We start from the raw sequence: 21893 nt of genomic DNA, 5'->3' as shown, positions 1-21893 counted from the left end.
TTCTTGTATTTGTTTCTATCACCCACGGTCCTGTACCTCTGTATTTATTTTGTTTATTGCCATCAATTCTGTGCCAGCCCTGTCTTCCCAGAACGTGATTGTATTTCACCGTCATCAGGACCACTCAGTTCTTCCATTCTCACTGCCATTAGCCAAGTCCAGATTGTCATTACCTCAGCCCGAATGACTGCAACCAGCTCCTTCCTTGATTTTTGCCTACCAATTTTTCTCTCTTTAATATGACTTAGCCTACTAACTCCTTACAGGTCATCTTTCCAAACTATGTCACTCCATTGCTGAAAAAATTAAAATGACTTCATTTTTGGTTATCCAACCAAGCTCAGACTCAGTGTGACATTCCAATAAATATGCAAAATATGTTTATTTTTTTCTTCTCTTCCTCATTACCTCCATTTAGAATGCACTCAGGACTCTTCTTCCCTTTTTAAATTATTTTAAATAAATAAGAATTGAATATCTAATAGTCACAAGGTATTATATTCACTCTAATTCAGAAGCTTTTCCGAGTTGATCCCTGACTTTCTGAACACTACAATACCTATCATTTATACCACACAACTGTTGTATACTCATATTTTTTTGATAATTTTGTACCTATAATCATTGAATTCTAAATGAAATTTTTAATTCTCCAAGGTCAGAGATTGTATCTTTACCTAAAATCAAAAAATGAAAATTAATATTTATTGAATGCCTTCCTTGTGTCCGTCACTGCACAATGTGTTTACCATTTGTGATCTGGAATTTTCTGTGTCCACTTTTCCTGTGTGTGCTCATCATTTCCATATTGCCCTGCCAGACCGCCCTGACGCCTGGTGCCAAATAACAACCAATTCAAGTATGTAAGTAGCAGACTTACTGGTTTTGGGACAATGATGGTGGAATTTCCATGGTTAATTTCTACTTGGGCTGCAGCCTCCTGCCTTGCTCCTGGATTCCCTCTCTTTTCAACATTTTCTCCCTTTCTTTCTAGTTCCTTCAAACTGATCCCGTTTTATGCAAAACAATTCAGCTATCTCTTTGATTAATTACCCAGGGAGCCATAAGAAGGCCTCATTTTCCAAACTAAACACACATGTTAGGGCCGGGCTGGGATGGGGTGGGGTGGGGTTCTAAAACAAAGATAGTTCTCTTTCTCTCTGAGAGATATTCTCCCAGTTTTAAATAATTATTTTCTCTGTGATACACATATTTTCACATTTAATCCTCTAAGTAATTCATTACATGGTCTTTCATATAAGGCAGGAATTTTGTGTTCCACTATTGGTATTACGAAATTGGTTGTTTAGATTCTGTCCAGTTTCTAAATTGTCTGGTTAGAGAATTGGTCAGGCATGAGAGTCATTTCCTGTGTGAAATACAATGTTTACATATAAGAGTCATTGGATATTTGAAAATTATAACTTCTTATGAACTAATTCTCATATTTCTTTAGATATATTGTGTGAGTCTGGTTTCATTCTGGTTGGAAAAACCACAGAGTAATTTGAACAAGTAAAATTTAATATAAGTAATTATTAACTATAATGGGATTACAGTACAGACGATTAGCTAATAAGAAGTAAAAAGAACTCTAAAGAATACACAAACAGCAGACATTTGAAGCAGCCACTTCCCTTGTGGCTGAGATAGAGCACCAAGGCCAAGATTCAGACCGTATGAGAGGACAATTATAGGTTACTGAAAGCAAAGAAACCTGAGTGTGGTACTGAATTGATATTAATCTCTGGTGGGCAACCCTGTCCAAGTTAACACTAAATCAGTAGTTCTGGTCATTTTAGTATTATACAAATCCTTACAGCTTAATAAATTATGATAATTTTCATGAACTGTTAAGAGGTTCAAAAAGAAAGAATTAACCATTCAGCAGTCCATTCATCCTATGTGTAGTCAATAAAATATGAGCTCCCCTAAAGGACAGCGGAAGACAGGGTTTGAAGGAAATATTTAAGCTGAAAAAATGCTCATCTGGTCATCTTTGGTTTATTATTATATATAAGTACCTATCTAACTGAATTAAACATTTAAATGTCTTTCATAAGTGTCAAAATGTCCAGTTTTGAAATTACTATGTAAAAGAAACAATATGCTTCTTCAGATTTATTCAACTTAAATAGTGGCCCAAATGTATTCTAACAATTGCATGGTTATATATTACCTCCTATAATCAGTCTGTCCCTCTTCCCATAGCCCCACACAGGATCTGGCCTTTAATTTGGATCTAAAAGTTATGCACTAATAGGGCTCACGACTGTCCAATGTCAGCTTCAGGTGAAATGTTTATGGAATGATTCATTTCATGTAAAGAGGGTCTTGATAATACTGTGTGGAAAATATCTAAAAAAAATCTGCAATGCTTTCCATATGTATTTTATATTTTATAAGCTATTGCCTGAGGAAAAAAAAGTTTAGAGATTTAGAAAGAAATTAAAGGCAATCACCACTTATGCTTGACAAAAGTTACTGGACATTGAATCCTCGCTCTGGCCACGCTGAGTACATACCCGTAGTGAGCATGTTTCATTACAGCTACTATTTACTTCTCAGGATAAGCCACCTAGGCTAACTATTGGATGTGGGCCTCCAATACTTTATATATCCTACTTACTATCAAACGTAGGTCTAAAATTTTCTGTCATGCTATCCCCGCAGCTGTGCTACAACTGCTGCTGCTTTTCTGGCCACTCTTACTACTATACTCCACACATTAATTCCTACTGAATGCCAACATCTAGGTATCCTCCGTGCCATACCCAAATTCTCATGACAGTCCCTCAGGGTGGGTATTAGTTGCTTACAGTCTCAGAGAGATTAAGTGACCTGCCCAAGTCACAAAACCAGTACAAAATTGTATCACTAGTATGCCTAATTAAGGAGAATTTCACAAACGGAAGAAAACAAAAGCTTACAGTCATTTCAAATTAACTTCATAACTCTTAGAAAGAGATGAAATAATTTTCTTGTTTTTTTTCTTTATTGTTATGACTCATGTAATTGTTTACCAGATATTGGAAATGAGTACTTTTTCATGCTCCGGGTGAGTGAGCACTACTTTCCCTCAATGTTCTCTCCATTCTAGTTCTGGAAACGTGAACTATGCTAAATGTTGGGAAGTGACACATGGGTTTTGTCTTTAAGGAACGTAAGGGATGGGCACTGAAGAGGTGGTGAAGAAGGGTTTCTAACCACGTGCGGAAGCCCACATTTGAGAAAGGGTCAGGGTGACCAGAAGAGACTGTAGCAAGAGCACTTGGTAGAAAATATCAGTAACACCCAATAAGCAATTGGATTTGGGGTTGAACATTGCTAATATTTCTCACTCTCTTTCCCATCAGCACATGAGTATGTTCGAGTCTCCCACACCTTCAAAGCAACAGTGACCAGAAACCCCAAATCTTCTTTGGCTTTAGGTTCAACTGAATTGAAAACAATACCTTAGGGAAGTCTCCTTTTCCCTAAGGCATGGCTCTCAGATGTAGGGACTATTTTGCAGAGAGGAAAATAGTCACCTCTCTAATAGTGTTTCTCACTTTCAGCAATTGCTTACCATATGCACTAATCATCCTTTGGAAAAGCATTTCTTATTCATTTTTTAGCTGCCTCAATACCTTGTATTCAAGATATTTATGTAAACTATAAGTTACTGTATTTTAATTTCATATTGTCTGAAATGATCTCAAACTTTTGGTATAAATTTTCACATTTCTCATCCACAAGGTTGATTTGGAAATGTATGTTGTTCTAAAATTTCCTGACTTTCAGGCCTTTCAAACCTGCCCTGAGGCACATGATTGCAGCTAGTGTATCTGTTCTTTGAGAACCCTGCAATGCCCGTTAGTGGATATGAGCTACCTTCATACTTAGCAAGTGTTAGATAGACAAGGTCTTAAAATAAAAGTCAGGAAGCCAGAAGCATGGACTATGAGAATGGTAGAATTGTAAGAGACCTTTGAAATCATTTAATCCAATCTCTCATTTTCCAGGAGAGGAAACACAGGCCCTATGACATGAGGCTGCTCAATGTCACCCATCTAACTAAAGGTTTTGTGGGGATTAAAACCCAGGAATTTCAACTCCAGACTGATGCTTACATGTCATGAGCATACTCTGTAAATGACCTTAAAATATTATGAGTATTAAACTTTCCAGCAACAATCAATATAAATGCTACAATTATCACAGTTGTTTTTTAATGAAATACATGCACCGTGGTTTGAGTTTTAGGTACCATTCACATATTAAGTTTTATACCATTTGAAACATGTATTTTAAAACTTTGAAGTAGAAATCACATTTCTTTATTCAAAAATTACTGGAAAACATAGATGAAAAAACCTGATATTTGTTGACACCTTAAAAACAGTCTACATATGTTACAGCAGTACATTTAGCTATTTTATACATTTGGTTCCTTGCATAGTTTCCAAAATATTTTAGAAGAGAGCAATACTTTAGTGGATTCAGCTGGGGTTTTAAAAGGTATTTTAAGAAACCATAATCTTCTTTTGCCCTCATGCATTCCCAAGAGCTCTGACTGGTTAATATTCACTCTTGCTTAAATCTTAAGATTCAAAGCTCCTGTTAGATTGAATTTAATGAATCCATCAAAACCACATAAGAATTTTCTTTTCACCCCTTCCAACACTTTGTTTCTCCTTAGTCAGAGGAGGTAAGTGTTTCTGTGAAGCAGAACACCTATGAGACTGGGTAAGCGTGGGTTTAAATGGTCATTTGTGGCTTTGTCTTGATCAGATGGCTCTTCTATGCCGAAAGAGGCTGCTTGTCGACTAGGAGAACATTCTAAAGCGCTGGACCCTGTATCCATCTCCAAATGGTCATGCTTAGTTCAGAAATACTGAAAAGGTCACAGTCACCAAGAGTTTACTTAGTAGACATATTTTCTTTATTCTCTAATAACATCCAGCATCTGCTCCTTGCTAAATCCTATGTGAACACTTGGCATCTCCACTGACACAGGTGATCTTGCAGGCATTAATAACTGGTGTGGGTTTCACCATGATTCCCTCCTGTTCATGGAGGGAAACTGAGGAAGTAAGCCTTAGGCCACCTGATACCTCGTCTTAATAACAGCTTGCCTTTTATGGCACTTCATATTTTTCAGTGTTTTATATGTATACATATATCACTTATTAACAAAAACTGGGCAAGTGGTTTGGGAGGCAGAACTCTAAGATGGCCTCCAAGATTTCTGCCTCCTGCCATATATGCCCTGGAAAATCCCCTTACCTCAAGTGTGGGCAGGACCTGGGAACAGGATGAGATAGTCAACCTTGTGATTACAGTTAAGACTTCATCTTAGCAGAAGAGAGAGAGAGAGAAGGAGAGACATTTTCTTTTGCTGACTCGAAGAAGCAATAGCTGTTGTGTGAAAGGGCCATGTGGTGAGGGAGGCCCTAGGAGCTCAGAGTGATCCCAGTGGACAGCTAGTAAGGAAACAGGAATCCCGCTCTACAGCTGCAAGCAAACGACAGCCAACAAAGGAAAGAGCTTGGAAGGGATTCTTCCCGAGAACGTCCAGATGAGAATATCATCTGACTGACACTTGATTCCAGCCTTCTGAGACCTTTAAGCTACACCACATGTGCAATAATAAACAGGTGCTGCTTTAAGCCACTAGGTTTGTGGTAATTTGTTATGCAACAATAGAAAACTAATAAAAGCAAAGACAGATAATATTACAACCATTTCACCAATAAGAAGACTGGTTCAGAAAGATGAACGCCTAATTTTATTTTGAAAATTAGTGACAAGAGTGAAATTGGTACCTTAGACCCTCATTTATACTCTGGCATTTTTTCCACAGTACTCCACACTACTGCTCCACACTAAAGAGTGTTATTGATAGAATTTCTTTACCTCTGCCCACAAACAAGATGAATAATTGAAAGCATGACATATTCCTCTATACAGCTCATCTCAGAGTAAAGCAATTAATTCTCACACCAGTTCTTTCGTATAACAAAAACATTAATCAAAATCATATTGAGTGTTGACAATATATTAAAAAGATCTTGAATCAGATGTCAATCTTCATCACTAAACAAACAATATTGTGAATAGTCAAGATTGGGAAATGCGATAGGTAATTCTACCCATTTTTTGTATTGTTTCTTTGTTGAATTACTTTTGAAAAACACTACAAAATTCTTTATTTTGAGACAAGGCAAATCTAAGCCTTTGTGCACCATCATCGTTCCCCAAGCCTGAAAAACAAAAGAGAGAACAAAAGGAAAAATTAAATACACACTAAATGAAGAATTCCTTTCGGCCAAAGTAAGAATAAACCCACAGCAATTTACTCACCTGGGCACATGCTCTGCAGATAATCTCACCATTTGTTTGATAGTCTGCAAACTTCTTTTGCAGTGTTTTGTTTTCTCTCACAATGTAGAGTGCCCTGAAATTAACAAGGAGTAAGAAACATCCCTGAGAATTCGCAAATGACCAATACTCAGGCCATGGGTGCATGGGGTTGAACTTGGCCCTCACCTCAGGCAGATGCCCCTTCCACACCCACCTCTTAAGGGGCATGTTGCCTTTTGTGGCTTCTTTCAAGTCTGTTAATTATTTTTACTTGACTTAAGTTGTTCCAAACTTTGAGAACAAATATGAGCATATACACATTGATACGCCTTGAATCAAAATGGCTTTGAGCCTTACACTTCTCCCTCCTTCCCCAGTGCAGTATATTTGAAAAGCAGACATTTGAAATAGAGATATAATTTGGGGACGTTAAAAGAAAAAAAAGTTCTGAAAAATAATAAGTTTAACTTGTACTATTTTGGAAGAACATTTACAATACAACCTGCTTCACCTCCTGTAAAGAAACTTAAATTGAATCTTGCTGGACTTACTTGAATTCTGGTGTCATATTGACATGGTGCATTTTCTCAATTACGTGGATACAGTCTCCAGTACAGGCAAGCACACTGCAGTTTTTGCAGAGAAAATTAATCAAGGATGGATTTTCTTTGCAATTCTTTGCGATACTTCTCTTAATTTTCATTTTCTTTTCCATCAGACTTTGCATCTGTAATTCCAAAATCTGCATCGAGAAAAGAATATTCTATGTGTCTTTTTCATTGTTTCACTGAAGTAAGTATCCTTAAATTTAGAGACCTTAGATAGTTATGAAATATACTCTTGGCCCATGTTCTAGAAATAAAAATAATGAGGTGATAGTCCACAATTTAGTATATAAGCCTTCATGTGAGAAAGTCCTTAGCAATATTACACACACACACACAAACTCTCCCTCTACCCACTTCATTAGTTTTAATTGTCCATAAAATAAATCTAAACTTACTTCTATATGAACCTCTTTAAAGAACTAAACACTCTTATTACATCAACCATTGTCTTCTCTTACCTATGACAAGTTGCCCAGTTTCTTTCATTATTCCTCATGTGTTATAATTTCCAGACCCTTCATTATCTTAGTGAATCTCCTCAGAGAAATCTCCTCTTTCCACGTTTGTGACAGAAACTTCTAGTTTACAATCTAACATCCATTCTTCCTAAGAACAGAACTATAATTTTATTCTGGGTGGAAATATGCTAGCTAAATGACTATACTTCCAAGCCAGTGATCAACGAGACATAAGAAAATGTAAAGTGGCGTTTCCAGAAAGGCTTCTATGTATCAGATCCTCGGCATGTGTACTTTGCCTTTTCCATCTTCTTCTTACCTAGAATGAGCATGTGGAGCTAAAATTCTAAAAGCTATCTTTGACCTTGAGAATGGAAGCCAACTACTAAAAGGGCACAGAAGAGAGAGAAGAGGCCTGGGGTACTCATGACATCGTGGAACTGTAATATGAATCTAGACTGCCCACATTCTTTATGAGAGAGCATAGGCCCTTCCGCTTTGTATTCCAGGCTCTGTGACTAGAGGTGAAACTGACTTCATCACAGAAACAATCTAGTTTCTAAAAGACACAAAACTTGAAGTAAGGACTGGCTAGTTCTCACACCTACACAACTTCACAGTAGAAAAACCTGGTCCTTAAATAATGTACCTCCAAACTGAACCCTTTCAGAATGACCAATTTATATTAAATTGTGGAGGAAACCATTGTTTTCCTTAAGACCTAGGGGATGTTTTCAGTAAAAGTAAATCATCAGTGCTGATGAATAAATATGAATGGTCCATCTCTTTGGCTCTTGCCCCTGTTTCGGGCCTTGATGCAGGACAGCCATATTTAGCACAGAAAAGAGAACAAGGCCTTGCAAGCAAACCTATGGGCTATAGAATAGTGGAATCAGACAAGTACAAAGGCTGGTTTCCTATGTAAATTATAACAGTATAATAAATTAAAACATTCTGCTCCCTAAAAGTTTAATTAGGTTGTTCTTGCAAGATATTTATAGTTCAGTGACCTGGTTAAAAGATTATTTGGCATAGAATCACATACATGTGGGAAATTAAGACACACCTATGAGTTCGATGGAAAAAACAAAAATAAAAGATCAATGTATGGATATGTAACCATACTATTTTAGAGCTAAACTAAAAGATTAGCTCTAAAACAATAAAGCATATAAAATAATTAGGGGAGCAAAAAAAGAAAAGAAATTATAATAAATATATGGCAGGCATAGCTACAATCAAAGTCCAAATAAAATGTAATAATGAAGCAAAAGTTATTGGTTCAACGCCAGGGAAAACGTTTAAGAGCTCCATTTTTAGAAGCTTTCAGTTAAGTATAATCACTGTATAAGACATGAAAACTAGACCTCACCTATGTGTCAACTCTCACCATTAATTTGCAGTTACCCAACACTGAGTAAATAGGATTCTCAAATTAGAGGAAAGGAGTGCAGTGACCTACTTAGCAATATCTGCTGGGGGCTTTGAACAGAGTAGCGGTGGCATGTGCCTCGCATCATTGCCATCCTTGCTCTGAGCTCATCCACCTGGAGTAGTTTTAGGAGGGTGGATCACTTAACCAAAAGAGACTTAAAAAGGTAGTTCCATTCTGGGGCCCCTAAAGGGATTGCATTGTGTTCTATAGATTATCTGGAAAAAATTGACTCAAATTCCAAAGATTGTTCTAGAGTTTACCCAATACAACTAGGCTTGCATCATCAATTTTTGAAAACATCCACTTGATCTCATTCATTTAGGACATTAAATGTAAGGCATTAACTTTCCAGTGGCATTATTTGGCCACAAATGTTTGATTTGACACTATACCATGTTTGGTTTGGCTTATAGTTAAAAGGGTTTTAAAATATAAGTTTGTGTAGAAACCTGGCCAGGAAACCTTGGAGTTGGTTATAGCAATACACACCAATTTGAAAGCATCCCTTTCGTGAAACTCTATTTAGGGTAGAGCCAATTCCAATGTTAAGAAACTAACATTCACACCCATATGCAAGGGTGTGAATTTTCTTCTAAATGGATTGTTTGCTATTATAGTACTTACAGTCTTTAATTCAGTGGTATGGGGGATTTCCTGAAATATTGTAGAAATACTTTCTTCCTTCACTGAATTCTTCTCACCACTCAAATAACTCCATGTTAGTAAATTGAAATGCAGCTAGATGACATAATATGTATTTTCTTTTCATTCAGATCTAGCCTAGAGTCACTCCCTCTAAGAGGCCTTTCCCAACTAGCAACTTTTCCCACATCATCTTTTTCTAATCCTTCAGCAGTGTCTCTATATGATACGTTTCTGGTTTCATTTCTGTTTATTGTTTTTTCTCTTCATATCCTCAGATCTCACCATGTACACATTAGAATATAAGCTTCACGCAGCATGGGTCTATCTTGGCTGTTTGTCTATCTGTTCTCTGTTTCTAGAATGTTCCCTGGCACACATGAGGCATTTCCTAAATATTTCTGGAATGAAAAAAAATGTGCCTGTACAACCAGACTGGACCAAACCAAAATTACCAGGTTGGGTTGAACGGGTAAGTTACACTCATCTTTCTGGATCAAGGGCAGCTTTAATTTATATTATCAAAGTTTATGGCCGGTTCCACTGGAATGGCTCCCTGACCATTTCTGCCCAGTATGGATCTTGATTCTCTGTATGTGAATCTGGACTAAGCAAAGCTCATCAGACGGGAACGTACACTTCTGCACAATTTCTGTGTCGACACTCAGCCACAAAGATATCAATGGTCAACCACATGCAGCCATTTTAAAGTGAAAACTAAATTGGGATAGAGCAAAAAACAGTACCTTATGAGCATACTCCTCTGGATTCATGTTTTGAACACGGTCTATAGCTTTATACATCATTTGCTCACGGAAGTCATTAACTGTCTCACGTTCAACAACTCCCGAGCCGCTGTGGGCAACCAGGACGTAGGTGCTCTCATCGGCTCTGGCTCGACCGCGGGCCTGCGGACATGGAGAAGTCATGAAAAGGAAGGGCTCTGCCTTGCCGTGAACTCTCCCATTCGGTCCTGGAATGATGTTCATTCTCAGGGTCCCAGCCTCCCCATGCTCTCTTTATTCTCAGTAACATTAGCTGTTATCCATTCTTTATAAATCCAGTCTTTGAAACTCAAAATGCACTTTAATGCAGAAACAGTATTCTTGAATGATGATGGTTAGGTCCCCACACAGCCCACAAAAAGACCCAATAACACGATACTATCCTGTTCAGCCTTTTTTTCCCTGGGGTCCCTCTCTCAAGCCCTGGGAACCATCATCAGTGACTTGGACTAGGGGAGTCCCACTTCCCCTTCCCCCAGTAAGAGGGATGAATGGGGAATAAAAAACAACTAACATATCAACTCCTGAAATACAATTGCTTCCTGATTTGGTGCCAGTCTTGTCTTCCATTCAAGATACAATTTAAAGTATAAAACAGCCCTTTCGTTAATTTTATGGGAAGAATATTCAGCACAACTCCTATGCTTACTCAACAAAAGGTAACAGTTGTATTGTTAACATAGTGTGGGTAAAAGATAAAGTAAAATGCAATGAAAACTGGGACGGAAATTTCATTTTTATTTTCTTTCTTTGCATACACACATACACACACACAATATATATATATCTGCCTCCCACCCATCACCATTTTATTATATATATATATATATCTGCCTCCCACCCATCACCATTTTATTATGAAAAATTTCAAACGTGCAGAAGTTGAAAGAGTAAAAAAGGAAAATGTAGAAACAACAGGGCTCCCTAAGGTTTCGTGTGTTACTTGGTGGGACATTTGTGGGACGTTCCGCTTTAGACTCCTGGTCCAGCTGGGGGCTCACATCACATACATCCCGGGAATAAGGGGGCCTGTTTTGATTCTTACAGATAGGGCCACTGTCATGTTCCTAAAAAGTCTTAGGACACAGAAATGACCACCAAAGAAAAGTTGTTTAAAAATACAGCAGATACCAGGCCGGTGTGGCTCAGTGGTTTGAGCATCGACCCATGAACCAGGTTATCAAAGTTTGATTCTGGTCAGGGCATATGCTCGGGTTGCAGGTTCGATCCCCAGTAGGGGCATGCAGGAGGCAGCTCATCAATGGTTCTCTCTCATCATTGATGCTTCCTTCTCACTCTCACTCTCCCTTCCTATCTCTGAAATTAATAAAATGTATTTAAAATAATAACAAAAATTAAAATACAACAGGTATCTGGTTGTAATAAAACAACAATACAAAAGGCAGTAGTGCACAGCTCAGCAAGATTTCTCCCTTATTGTTTTATTGAGGTATAACTGACATATATTACTTTTAGGCGAGCAACGTAATGATTCAATATTTGTATACATTGTGAAATGATTTCTCTTTTCATAGCAAAACATCTATATTTTTAAAACTATATGTGCTATTTTACTAAAATAAAGCAATTAAAATAAGAACAAAATAAGAAAAATGAATCTATTAAAGATATTTGAGTGTACCTGGACCATGGCTATTTCATTAGTGACGAGGCCATAACGAATAACGATATTGCATTCTTTAATATCCAGACCTTCTTCTGCCACTGTGGTAGCGATAAGCAGATTTATTTTTCCTGTGCGAAATTTACTAATGACTTCTTTTTGTTCATTCTGTAGAAACATTTTAATAAATTAAATTTTGTGGTGCTAAACACATTAAGATCATCTAATTAGGGGAAGAAATAATAAATTGCAACTGGTCAGTGTAAATCAAAGGATTAGATCATACGCGGATTTGATGCCATCTGTTTTTGTCATTGAACAAAGACATGATGGTGAGACAGCATTTGATTTCCAATCTGGGATTATCACACAATAACAAAAATATTTCCATCTTCCAGTCTGGAGGTGGGAAGACCATAATTTATGCCAAGGAAATCAATTGATGGGCAACTTGGGAGGAAGAAAGGAAGAGATGAGAAACTTAAATGGGCTTTGTTTTTCACTACTGCATTAACTTCAGAATCTTTAATATTCAAAGCATAATATGCAGTGACACTTCTAAAAATTGTTGAGTTTTGAGTCACTGAGAAATACACACTGCACACATTTGGTCAGACATAGAAGCATGAAACAGACTGACAAATCTCAGAGGGCAGGCAGGGGTGGGTGGGGTGGGTGGGGAGAGATTAACCTAAGAATTTACATGCATATATGCATAACCCATGGACACAGACAATAGTGCCGGGAAGGCCTAGAGGGGAGGTTGCAGGATGGAGTGGATGAGTAGGGGGGGAGGGGACATCTGTACTACTTTCAACAATAAAGACAAAATTTTTTTTAAAAAGGAGTCATTTAAGCAAGAAATGTATGGAATATTCCTGGAAGGACACCTGAGAAACTAAAAACATTGGCTGCCTGCAGGAGGGGGAGCTAGAAAACTGGAGGTTAGTGGTGGGCCCTGTGCCTTATTAATTTTCAGAGGTAAATATATTATCTGTTCAAAGGGATGATACAAATAAAAATGAAAGAACGAGTTATGAAAAACATAATTTAAAAATGATATTTAAATGAAAAAAATCTGAATTCTGAAAGTTAATGTAAGTAAAGAAATTAAATATGCTCTCTGGCCCTTGCATCAGAGGAATGGGTGAGCTTAAACCTAGCCCCATATGGCCAGCAGAGCTTTATCTGCATAATCACTCTCATCAAAGCTGTTGGTCCAGTTTGCCTTTGGTGCACATTCACACTATCTTTTGCCCCCATACTTTAAACAAAAATAAACATGTCAGACCAACAGTGTGTTCTCCCATCCCCTTCCTTTCTTCTCAGAGGCAGCATGTGCCTTTATTTGGCTCCAAACTGCTGCAGAATCCTGCAGAAATCTCCCTCTCCAGTCTTCTCTGATCATTTCTCCCCCTAGCACTCATGTCTGCTGATAAAAACTTACATGTCCTCGGATTTTAACAGAAGGCATCAGTGCCTTAATTCAAAAAGGAGTAACTTAATAGAAAGAATTTCAGACAGTGTTAGACCCTCAAACCACATCAAGAGTTAGGCAGCTCCTCTCCCGGTAAGTCCAACTCAGTTTACAAGGAGAGGCTGGGGGGGGTAAAAAAAGGGGGGGGTGTTCCAGGTTAGATGCAGCCCCTAAATCCAAGAAGAATAAGTAGCAAAAAGCAGCTGGAAAACATACTTTCCGTTTGTGCCTCACCTTTTTCTTTTTTCAAAGAGGAACTGAGGCCTATACAATCAAAGTCTTAATACTAAAGCTGATATAATGGAAACTTAAAAACAGGGTCAAAAGTGAAGGAATATAGATGCATTACTTGTAAGAATTAGCACAGAGGCTGTGAGTTTAAACTTGTTTTTCCTGTGAGATTCCTAGAATCCAGGGCAAAAAGAGAAACATTCACTAAACTAGCTCGCATCACAAGGCAGGAAGCAAATGCCTTACCCTGAACAACAGTGCTTTCTGGCATAAATGTGAGAGGCAACTTTAACATGAGTACATGTAGAGAGTATTTTGAGAGTTACAGTGGACAATTTCAAGAACTATTTCTTTTCAGCAAACACTAAAACAAGTTTAATTTGCTCCACTGGACCAAATGGCGATGGCCATGTCAGAATTGAAGTATTCTGTCATTGTCCAGCAAGACTCGGGATGAATATGCCTTCAGTAGAACATTTTATTCTAACAAGCCGCTTGCTTGTAATGTCTACAAGCGCCTTTTGCTCTCCCAAGTGTTTTTTACTGTGCACATGATAAGTAGTATAATGAAATGACAACAAAACAAAACAAAACAAAAAAAACTTAAAAAGGAAAAGCTCTCATAATCCCAAATCTCTAACACATAAAATGTCTTAATTTTTCCAAGTTCCCTTGCAGATCTCATCCTATGCAAACATATTTTACATAGTTCTAATTATAATGCACATATGTTTGAGGAGATTGGATTTTTCCACTTGATAATGATATTGTAACCATTTTGATATTTTGTTTCTAAGTTTAAATGTCAATCATTTTTGCAAAGGAAACTCACTTTAGAAAGTTCCTTCAAGTATGTGAAGAAAATGACTCTTAGGACAATGCTTAGCCTATTGAATACCAGAGATTAGATTGCTATTAAACTCACAGTTTACTTCAAGAACAAATGCTTCATTCCATAATGTTATTTGTGGGGTGGCGAGAGAATAGATGAAACAAAGACAACTAATTTGTGAAGAGTAGTAACAGCATAAGAATAGCAATCCCAAAAGATATTTATACCTGTGTCATGGGCTTGAACTCACTGCTGTGTCCAGCTCCAATCAGATGATGGGCTTTGACCCCTACTTCTGCAAATTTTTCATTTTCAATAATCCACTGGGAAAGGGCATATGCACTCTGTCGTGTTTTTGTGAAAATTATTCCTCTTGCTGTTCCTGCAGTCCTTGAATATTGTTCCATTATGGTATTTCTTAATTTGGTCAGCTTTTCATGTTCATATTCTGGGTTTTCAGCCAGTTTCTTCAACATATCCTTGTTATCTTTAAAAATAATTAGTTTAAATTAGTAAAATATATGAATAGTTACAGTGGAAGATTTAATGTAATGCTGCAATGAGATGTAGTTCAACTATAGCTAACCTTTTATCTATATCTAAGAATCAGGCTACTTAATAAATAACCAAATGATTGATTATGATCATACAAATTCATGGCCACTCTGCTCATATCAATTAGAAATAGCCCAAATATGAGTGGGATTTCTTCTTTCAAAATGAAATATTTTAAGAGGGACTTTTGGAGAGCTCTTGAAAAGCAGTAGTTCATGCCAAAGAGGTAAATGCACGAGACCATGCAATAAATGTCACATTGATTCTTACCAAAAAATAAAGCCATGAGGAATGTATCTGTATCATCCAGTTTCAAAGGTTTCTTTCCTTCATCTTCATCTTCACCTTCATCACCATCGTCCCCACTCTCATCACTGTCATATAGGACTGCAAACTTCTTTTCTTTCTCATCATTATAGAAGGTTTCAAGGTGGTTATAGGCATCGATCATTCGGATCGTGTCATTAATTTGCAGGGCCTCATTGTACTTCCTCAAATGTTCTGCACAAAGACGGTCTTTGCGATTTCCTTCTTTTGCAGCTGTGAAAAACATATTATGTAGCATGAAATAATGATCACACACACACACACTTAATACTGTGCTGTGGACTTGAATATGTTTATAATACTGACTCTAAAATAGGTTTCCCTTTGTTTGTGAAGTGAGCAAGCAAGACTCAAAATGTGCCGTGACTTCTAACAGGGGGCAAGTTTTCCAACTCCTAGACTTGCTGCTTGAGTTCTGCACCAGCAAGAACACATACCTGACCCACGCCTAGTCAGAGGAATGGCTTAAAAAAAGTATTAGTTGAGTTTACAACTGGAGACAGAGCTGTTAATATTTATCTTAATATTTTAAATTCACAATAATTGAAAGACTCTGGTGATAAAAATAAACAATTAATTGGTGCCTCCTTCCTTAGATGAGGCATTAGAAAATGTTTATCTTTGTCCTACTTAGAACACAGAAATTCCATTTGCTTTTACTTTGCTTGGAAATATGTGATGCAGTCATCTGAAATCTTGGCATAAACATGGGATGTATTAAGCATTAAGTCAAAACACCAATTACCTTTTTTTTCCATTTTAATGGCCCATTGTTCATAGGACTGAGTTCCAAAATCTGACATTGTATTCATTTGGCAAAAAGTTTGAATCTTTGTCATTATTTCCAGAAGTCTGTCTTTAAATGGATCCTAAAAATAAGTTACACACTTATTCTTACATGTTTATATTGTTAAAGGAATAACATTATCTTTGTGAAAATAATTTCCATGTTATAATGTATTTGACTCAGAATTCTTGTCTAAGCAAAGTAATAAGTTAATCTCTGATCACCTATTTATACATTTATTTTTTTATCGGTTTTTCTTTTAAGAGTCTCTATCCTCAAGACGCATCCACACTAACACCCTGTACCACTTCTGACATTTCCAGTTTAAAAATTTTACAAAAGAAAATTAATAAATGATAACCTTGGATGCTAATTTTTAAAAACATTAAAGCGATGCCACTTTATTTAGAAAACCTGCAATCTAATTTAAGAAATATTCCTCTTTGAAGAACTGGTTTCAGCATTATACCAGAATTAAAAGTGAAGAGAGTCTTAGAAAAAGCTAGACACAGAAAAGGGCATACTGTATGATTTCATTCATATAAAGTTCGAAATCAGTCAAAATCCATCTTTGGTGTCAGAAGTCAAGATAGTAGTTATCTTTCCGGGTATGGTGACTGGAAGGGGGAATGAGGAGTGTCTGGGGCTATTCAAATGTGTCTTGATTTGGATTTTGGTTACACATGTGTGTACTGTTTATGAAAATTCAGCAATCTATATTATACACTTAACATTTGTACTTTCTTATATGTGTTATACTTCATTAAAAAGTATACTAAAAGTTAAGTTAAAGAGTAAGGTGGCAGATTTTTAAACATATATGTATGTCATATATATATGACATATATATATGTATATATATCTCCAGCAATTTAATCCCACTTCCCTGCAAAAAAATAAAACGAAATAAAATAAAATATCCTAAGAATGTTGGTTTATTAATGATTATAAGTAGACATGGGCATTTAAACTTATCAAGTAAAACTGAGTAAATAACAAAAGTGAAGAGAAATAAAGTATATCAAATGTGCTAGTTCAGCTGGAGTAGATAAGTACTCTTCCAGAACTAAAAAAAACCACCCAAAACAAAACTGACCTATGGTGGATGGTCATTAACATTGGTTTAGTGCCTACTACATTTCAAACACAATATTATTTATTATGCATATTTCATACTACTTAATCCTAATATCCTTATGAGGTATATTTTCAATAATTACACTTATTATAAGTACATATAGCTAAAAGTTATCATGCTTTATATGCTACAAAAGAAAGTACTGACATATGTACTGGTCATGAAATCCAACTGAGTATCAGTTGGTGTTTATTATCAGTGAAAATAGTCATCTCAAAAGCACCATTAAAGTAAGTATTTCATTTCTTTACCACGTCAGTGTTTTCTTAAGAAAGTAAATATGCAAATTAGTAGGATTTCCATTATCATTGCCAGCCAACCGTAATCTGATAGCAACAAAATAGTTCTGTGGAATATCAGAAAACCAATCTTGGAATTCACCAAGAAAAAGTAAAAAGTAAAAAGTAAAAAGTAAAGTAAAGTAAAGTAAAGTAAAAAGTAAAGTGAAGTAAAGTAAAATAAAATAAAATAAAATAAAATAAAATATAAAATAAAATAAAATAAAATAAAATAAAATAAAATAAAATAAATTAAAACAAACAACTATGGTATAATCCCTCTGGGTTAGCTATGTTACCTTCCCCACCCTCACCCCAGGATGGCTCATATGTAGTCAATGCATTCAATCAATTACTGAGCTACTCTCATACAAACTGGAAAACTAAAAGAAAGATGGAAGATACAATTCACAGCACATTTTATGGCCTAACATCAATAAACAAGTATGAAACTACTAAAAATTTAAAATAATATTATTCAGATGGCCAATATAAAACAATCTTTGCATCTTTCAATTGAGTATGGTATCAGCAATCAATTAAACATGACATTTTTAGCACATACTTTTCTGGTGTCATCTGCAATTACAAACTTTTTGCAAGGCTCCTTTATTTGGTTTTTAAGTTGACCGATGTTTTCTTTCACAGTTTTAATAGTAAATGCATCAAGATTGGCACATATCTGGAAAAGAGACATTTTTAAATATTTAAATAATTAGGTTTCCCTTTCAATTGATTCAATGTAGATTTTTTTCATGTAAGAAATAGATAGCATTACTTGCTAAGTATAGCATTTTTAGTATTGCTTTACTGTGGATCTGATGAACCAATAACCAGTAACATTTGTCCTGATAGAGTAAAAAGAAGCTTCTAAATCAAGTTGGTGGATAATTCCAGAAAAGAGTATTTATTTTCATTCCTTACATTCTATTTTCTAGCTGGAAAAGCTCACATGGAAAGAGTACAGCAACTTGCAGAGATCAGTAGAGAATGTTAATGAGAAAACCATATTACATGAGGCATTTTAAAGGTCATTTTGACATCCATGGATCATATTATCATTCTCTTCTACACAGTGGGAAGCTAGGAGCAGCTGAAGCCCATGTGCCTGGATCTAGATTAGAATTTGTCCTTAATCCCAGTAATAAAATATATCTTGGAGCCAGTTAATGTACCTCTATCTACATGATTGTTACTCAATTCAACTTAAAATAAGGAACTTAAAATACAAATGCAATTGCCTTGATACCAAAACACCTCTTGGGGTACCCTGAATTTATTTAGCACTTGAGATCAACAACAGCACTTTATGTGCTGTTACCATTTGGGGACAGCTGATAAGTAATACATTTTAATTACAGAATTACATATCCCCATTTTCCCATTTAATTTGAATCTCTCTGAATCTGAGAATCACAGAGAACAAAAAAGGTAGGAGAAAATACACAATTTTGAAATTCATTGAGTATGAAAATTAGAAATGTTCGTAGTTTTATGCATATCTCAATATCAAATACATGAACTTTTTTTAATGTATCTTTTTATTAATTTCAGAGAGAGGAAGGGATAGGGAGAGAGATAGAAACATCAGTGGTGAGAGAGTCGTTGATCCGCTGCCTCCTGCACGCCCACCGACTGGGGATGGAGCCCGCAACCCGGGCATGTGCCCGACCTGGAGTCGAACCGTGATCTCAGCCAAGCAATACATCATTAACTTTTACAATAGGAGGAGATACTTAAAGAAGGTATTTAATTTACCTGCACTTTTCATTAATTATATCAGCTTTCCATAATCTTTGTGATTTGTTCTGTCATAGTTGTTTATTAAGGCAATTTACTGTTCTGTAGAAAATTAAATATACTTACTTTAACTAAAGCAAATAGACTTCACTTAACTGATGATCCTAGAATACCTTCTTTAACGTACTTGATCGAACTTGAACCTGGCCTTACTTAAAAAGCCCCAAAACACTGCCCAGCCGGGTGTGGCTCAGCGGTTGAGCGTCCACCCAGGACCCAGGAGGTCACGGTTCGATTCCCGGTCAGGGCACATGCCCGGGTTGCGGGCTCAATCCCCAGTCGGGGGCGTGCAGGAGGCAGCTGATCAATGGCTCTCTCATCATTGATGTTTCCATCTCTCTTTCCCCATCTCTCTTTCTCTCTCTGAAATCAATTAAGATATATTTAAAAAAAGAAAAGAAAAAAGCCCAAGAACACTGGTATTTTTTTTAACTTTGGTTTTCATTTTTATGCATAAAGTTAACGACTTACTTTTAAAATATGTTCTTCAGCTTTGGCTTGCTTGGTGGCTCCTCCAACGCCTGGTGAAGCTGTTAGCCCCAGTATCTGTGGTAGAGGAATCACTGGTTTGTTTTCTTTCTTGAGCTTATTGTTTTTCAACTTCTGTTTCAAATAACGCCTCATGATGTTATTATAGACTGCTTCTTTGTTGGTGTGATGGCATTCATCAATGATGATGAGGGAAAAGTCTTAAAAGAAAATTCAAAAGGTTCATTTGTCCTGACAGCAAGGTGCAGTGAAGAAAAACCACCCCCACCACCCCCACAAGTATCTTTAAGCTACTAAACTGAGCTGCTGTGGGGATGTCTTTTCCTGGGCGGAATACTGGCACTGCCCTCTTTCACTTTTTAAGACTATTCTAATCACCTGTACTTACAAAAGTTTATGTATATGAATTGTGAAACTATCCTTGTTAGATATTATCCCTATTTAACCGGTGAGTTTTGAAAAGTTCATAGACCTAAAGAGTGTATGGGATGGAATTCAAACCCAGGCGGATTGCCCAAAATTCTCAAGATTACACTTTTGTTCTTTACTATAATGTTTAATTTTAAGTGGGTGAATTTTACATTTATTATATCAGAAAAAACTACACTACTTAAAGAGGGAAATTTTGGCATGTTTTAACATTGCATTTAATTATTTTGCTTATTTGTACTTATTTCCCTTCCTCTCTTCTACCTTCTCTTCTAATAACTCACAACATAGAAAAGATTGTCTATTTGTCCTATGGAGCAGAAAGCAGATCTAACAGGATACAGTAGCATATAAAAAGAACTTGTCAGTACCTAGAACTAAGAAGTAAGTGGAAAATCTAGTGATTGTTTGATGTAGTAATGATATTCTTATGCAGAACAGTGATCTACTTAAAAACTTTTTAAATTTTTTGTTTGTTCTTCCCCAAAGAAGTAAAAGGGTTTTAATGAAAACTTAAACAATAAAGGACAACATAAACCAAAGTTAATCTTTTAAAATCCACATTTACATAGTCTCTATTACTATCATTAATATTAATACTAATTAATAGTAATTAATTTTTTCAAGAAGAAACACTTCAACCAACCTGAAAACTGAACACCATCATCTTCTCCTTTTTCCGAGTTTAAAAGGGAATTTTCAAGGATTTGAGCTGTACTGATAATAACATCATAGGATTTGACAAATTTGGGAAATGATATTTTCAATTGGGTATCGCCACTTAATCTCGTAACGCAATACCATTTCTTCAAAAATGGTTGAAACTCTTTACGGAAGAGCTGTTCAACTAATGGGACCTTTAAAAATGCCAAAAGTAAAAAGAGAGAGAGAGCATCGTCAGAGCAAAACGGGTATCGATCAAAGGCCTACTAAGTGTCAAGCATTAACAAAGGTGTTTACATGATCAGTTAATTAGGCATGACAACCTAGCCACCATTCCACTTATTCACCTGTCAGTAAGCACTTATTGAATGCCTATTAGGTGCAGACCTTGTGTCTGGGACACAATGATATTTAAGATACGGTTCCCAACTTTCAGGAACTCAGTCTAGCTGAGCGCACAGACTAAGACTCAAAACAAAACAAATTAGTACAACACCATCTAATAATTCTCCCAAGGAAACACATTCAAAGTGACAGCAAAGAGGAAGATGTAACCGACTGCTCGAAAGAAGGGTTTAGGAGGAATTTTAACCTTGTAAGCCATGGGTCAGCGAAGAGATCAATTGAAACTAAGGCTGGATAAAAAATAACTTTTGAATTGATAGAGAAGAGGCTAAAAGGGGCTGTGAACACCAAGGAGAGTATTTTAAATTTAGTATAACAGTTCACAAGACCCTGGTGAGTTGTGTTACATTTAGGGATGATTTATTACTGTTGGTTGTTTTGGGATCAGGTCAGAGGCAACGTGCCTGAGGAATTGAACAGGGAGGAAAAAGTGAGAAGGTGAGGCATCGCCTAGGAGAGTGGGTGAGGGGGGGAATGGACCACTGGAACAGCTTCGGAGGCTGAGAAAGAACAGAACCACCAAGAGCTTTGGCCAAAGAGATGAAACTCAAGAGACAACTGGCATTATCTAGTGAGAGTGTGTTG

The 21893-nt window shown here is 36.5% G+C and overlaps 1 protein-coding gene across 1 annotated transcript in view; it reads right to left on the bottom strand.

Moving 5' to 3' along the window:
• Window positions 1-4187: 4187 nt before the first annotated feature.
• IFIH1 (interferon induced with helicase C domain 1) overlaps window positions 4188-21893 on the bottom strand; it is a 50605-nt gene continuing 32899 nt past the window's right edge. The window contains exons 6-16 of the mRNA XM_081143444.1: window positions 20887-21097; window positions 19794-20011; window positions 18088-18204; window positions 16065-16188; window positions 15263-15532; window positions 14665-14924; window positions 11916-12065; window positions 10235-10396; window positions 6897-7087; window positions 6346-6439; window positions 4188-6245 (exon numbers count right to left, since the gene is read on the bottom strand). Coding sequence (XP_080999570.1) covers window positions 6066-6245; window positions 6346-6439; window positions 6897-7087; window positions 10235-10396; window positions 11916-12065; window positions 14665-14924; window positions 15263-15532; window positions 16065-16188; window positions 18088-18204; window positions 19794-20011; window positions 20887-21097 — 1977 coding nt within the window. The 3' untranslated portion in view covers window positions 4188-6065. The remainder of the gene's footprint in view (window positions 6246-6345; window positions 6440-6896; window positions 7088-10234; window positions 10397-11915; window positions 12066-14664; window positions 14925-15262; window positions 15533-16064; window positions 16189-18087; window positions 18205-19793; window positions 20012-20886; window positions 21098-21893) is intronic.

This window comes from Miniopterus schreibersii, assembly GCF_964146895.1.
Source record: "Miniopterus schreibersii genome assembly, chromosome: 7".
In the NCBI taxonomy this organism is placed as follows: domain Eukaryota; kingdom Metazoa; phylum Chordata; class Mammalia; order Chiroptera; family Miniopteridae; genus Miniopterus; species Miniopterus schreibersii.
This window is presented reverse-complemented; position numbering and strand designations above follow the sequence as displayed.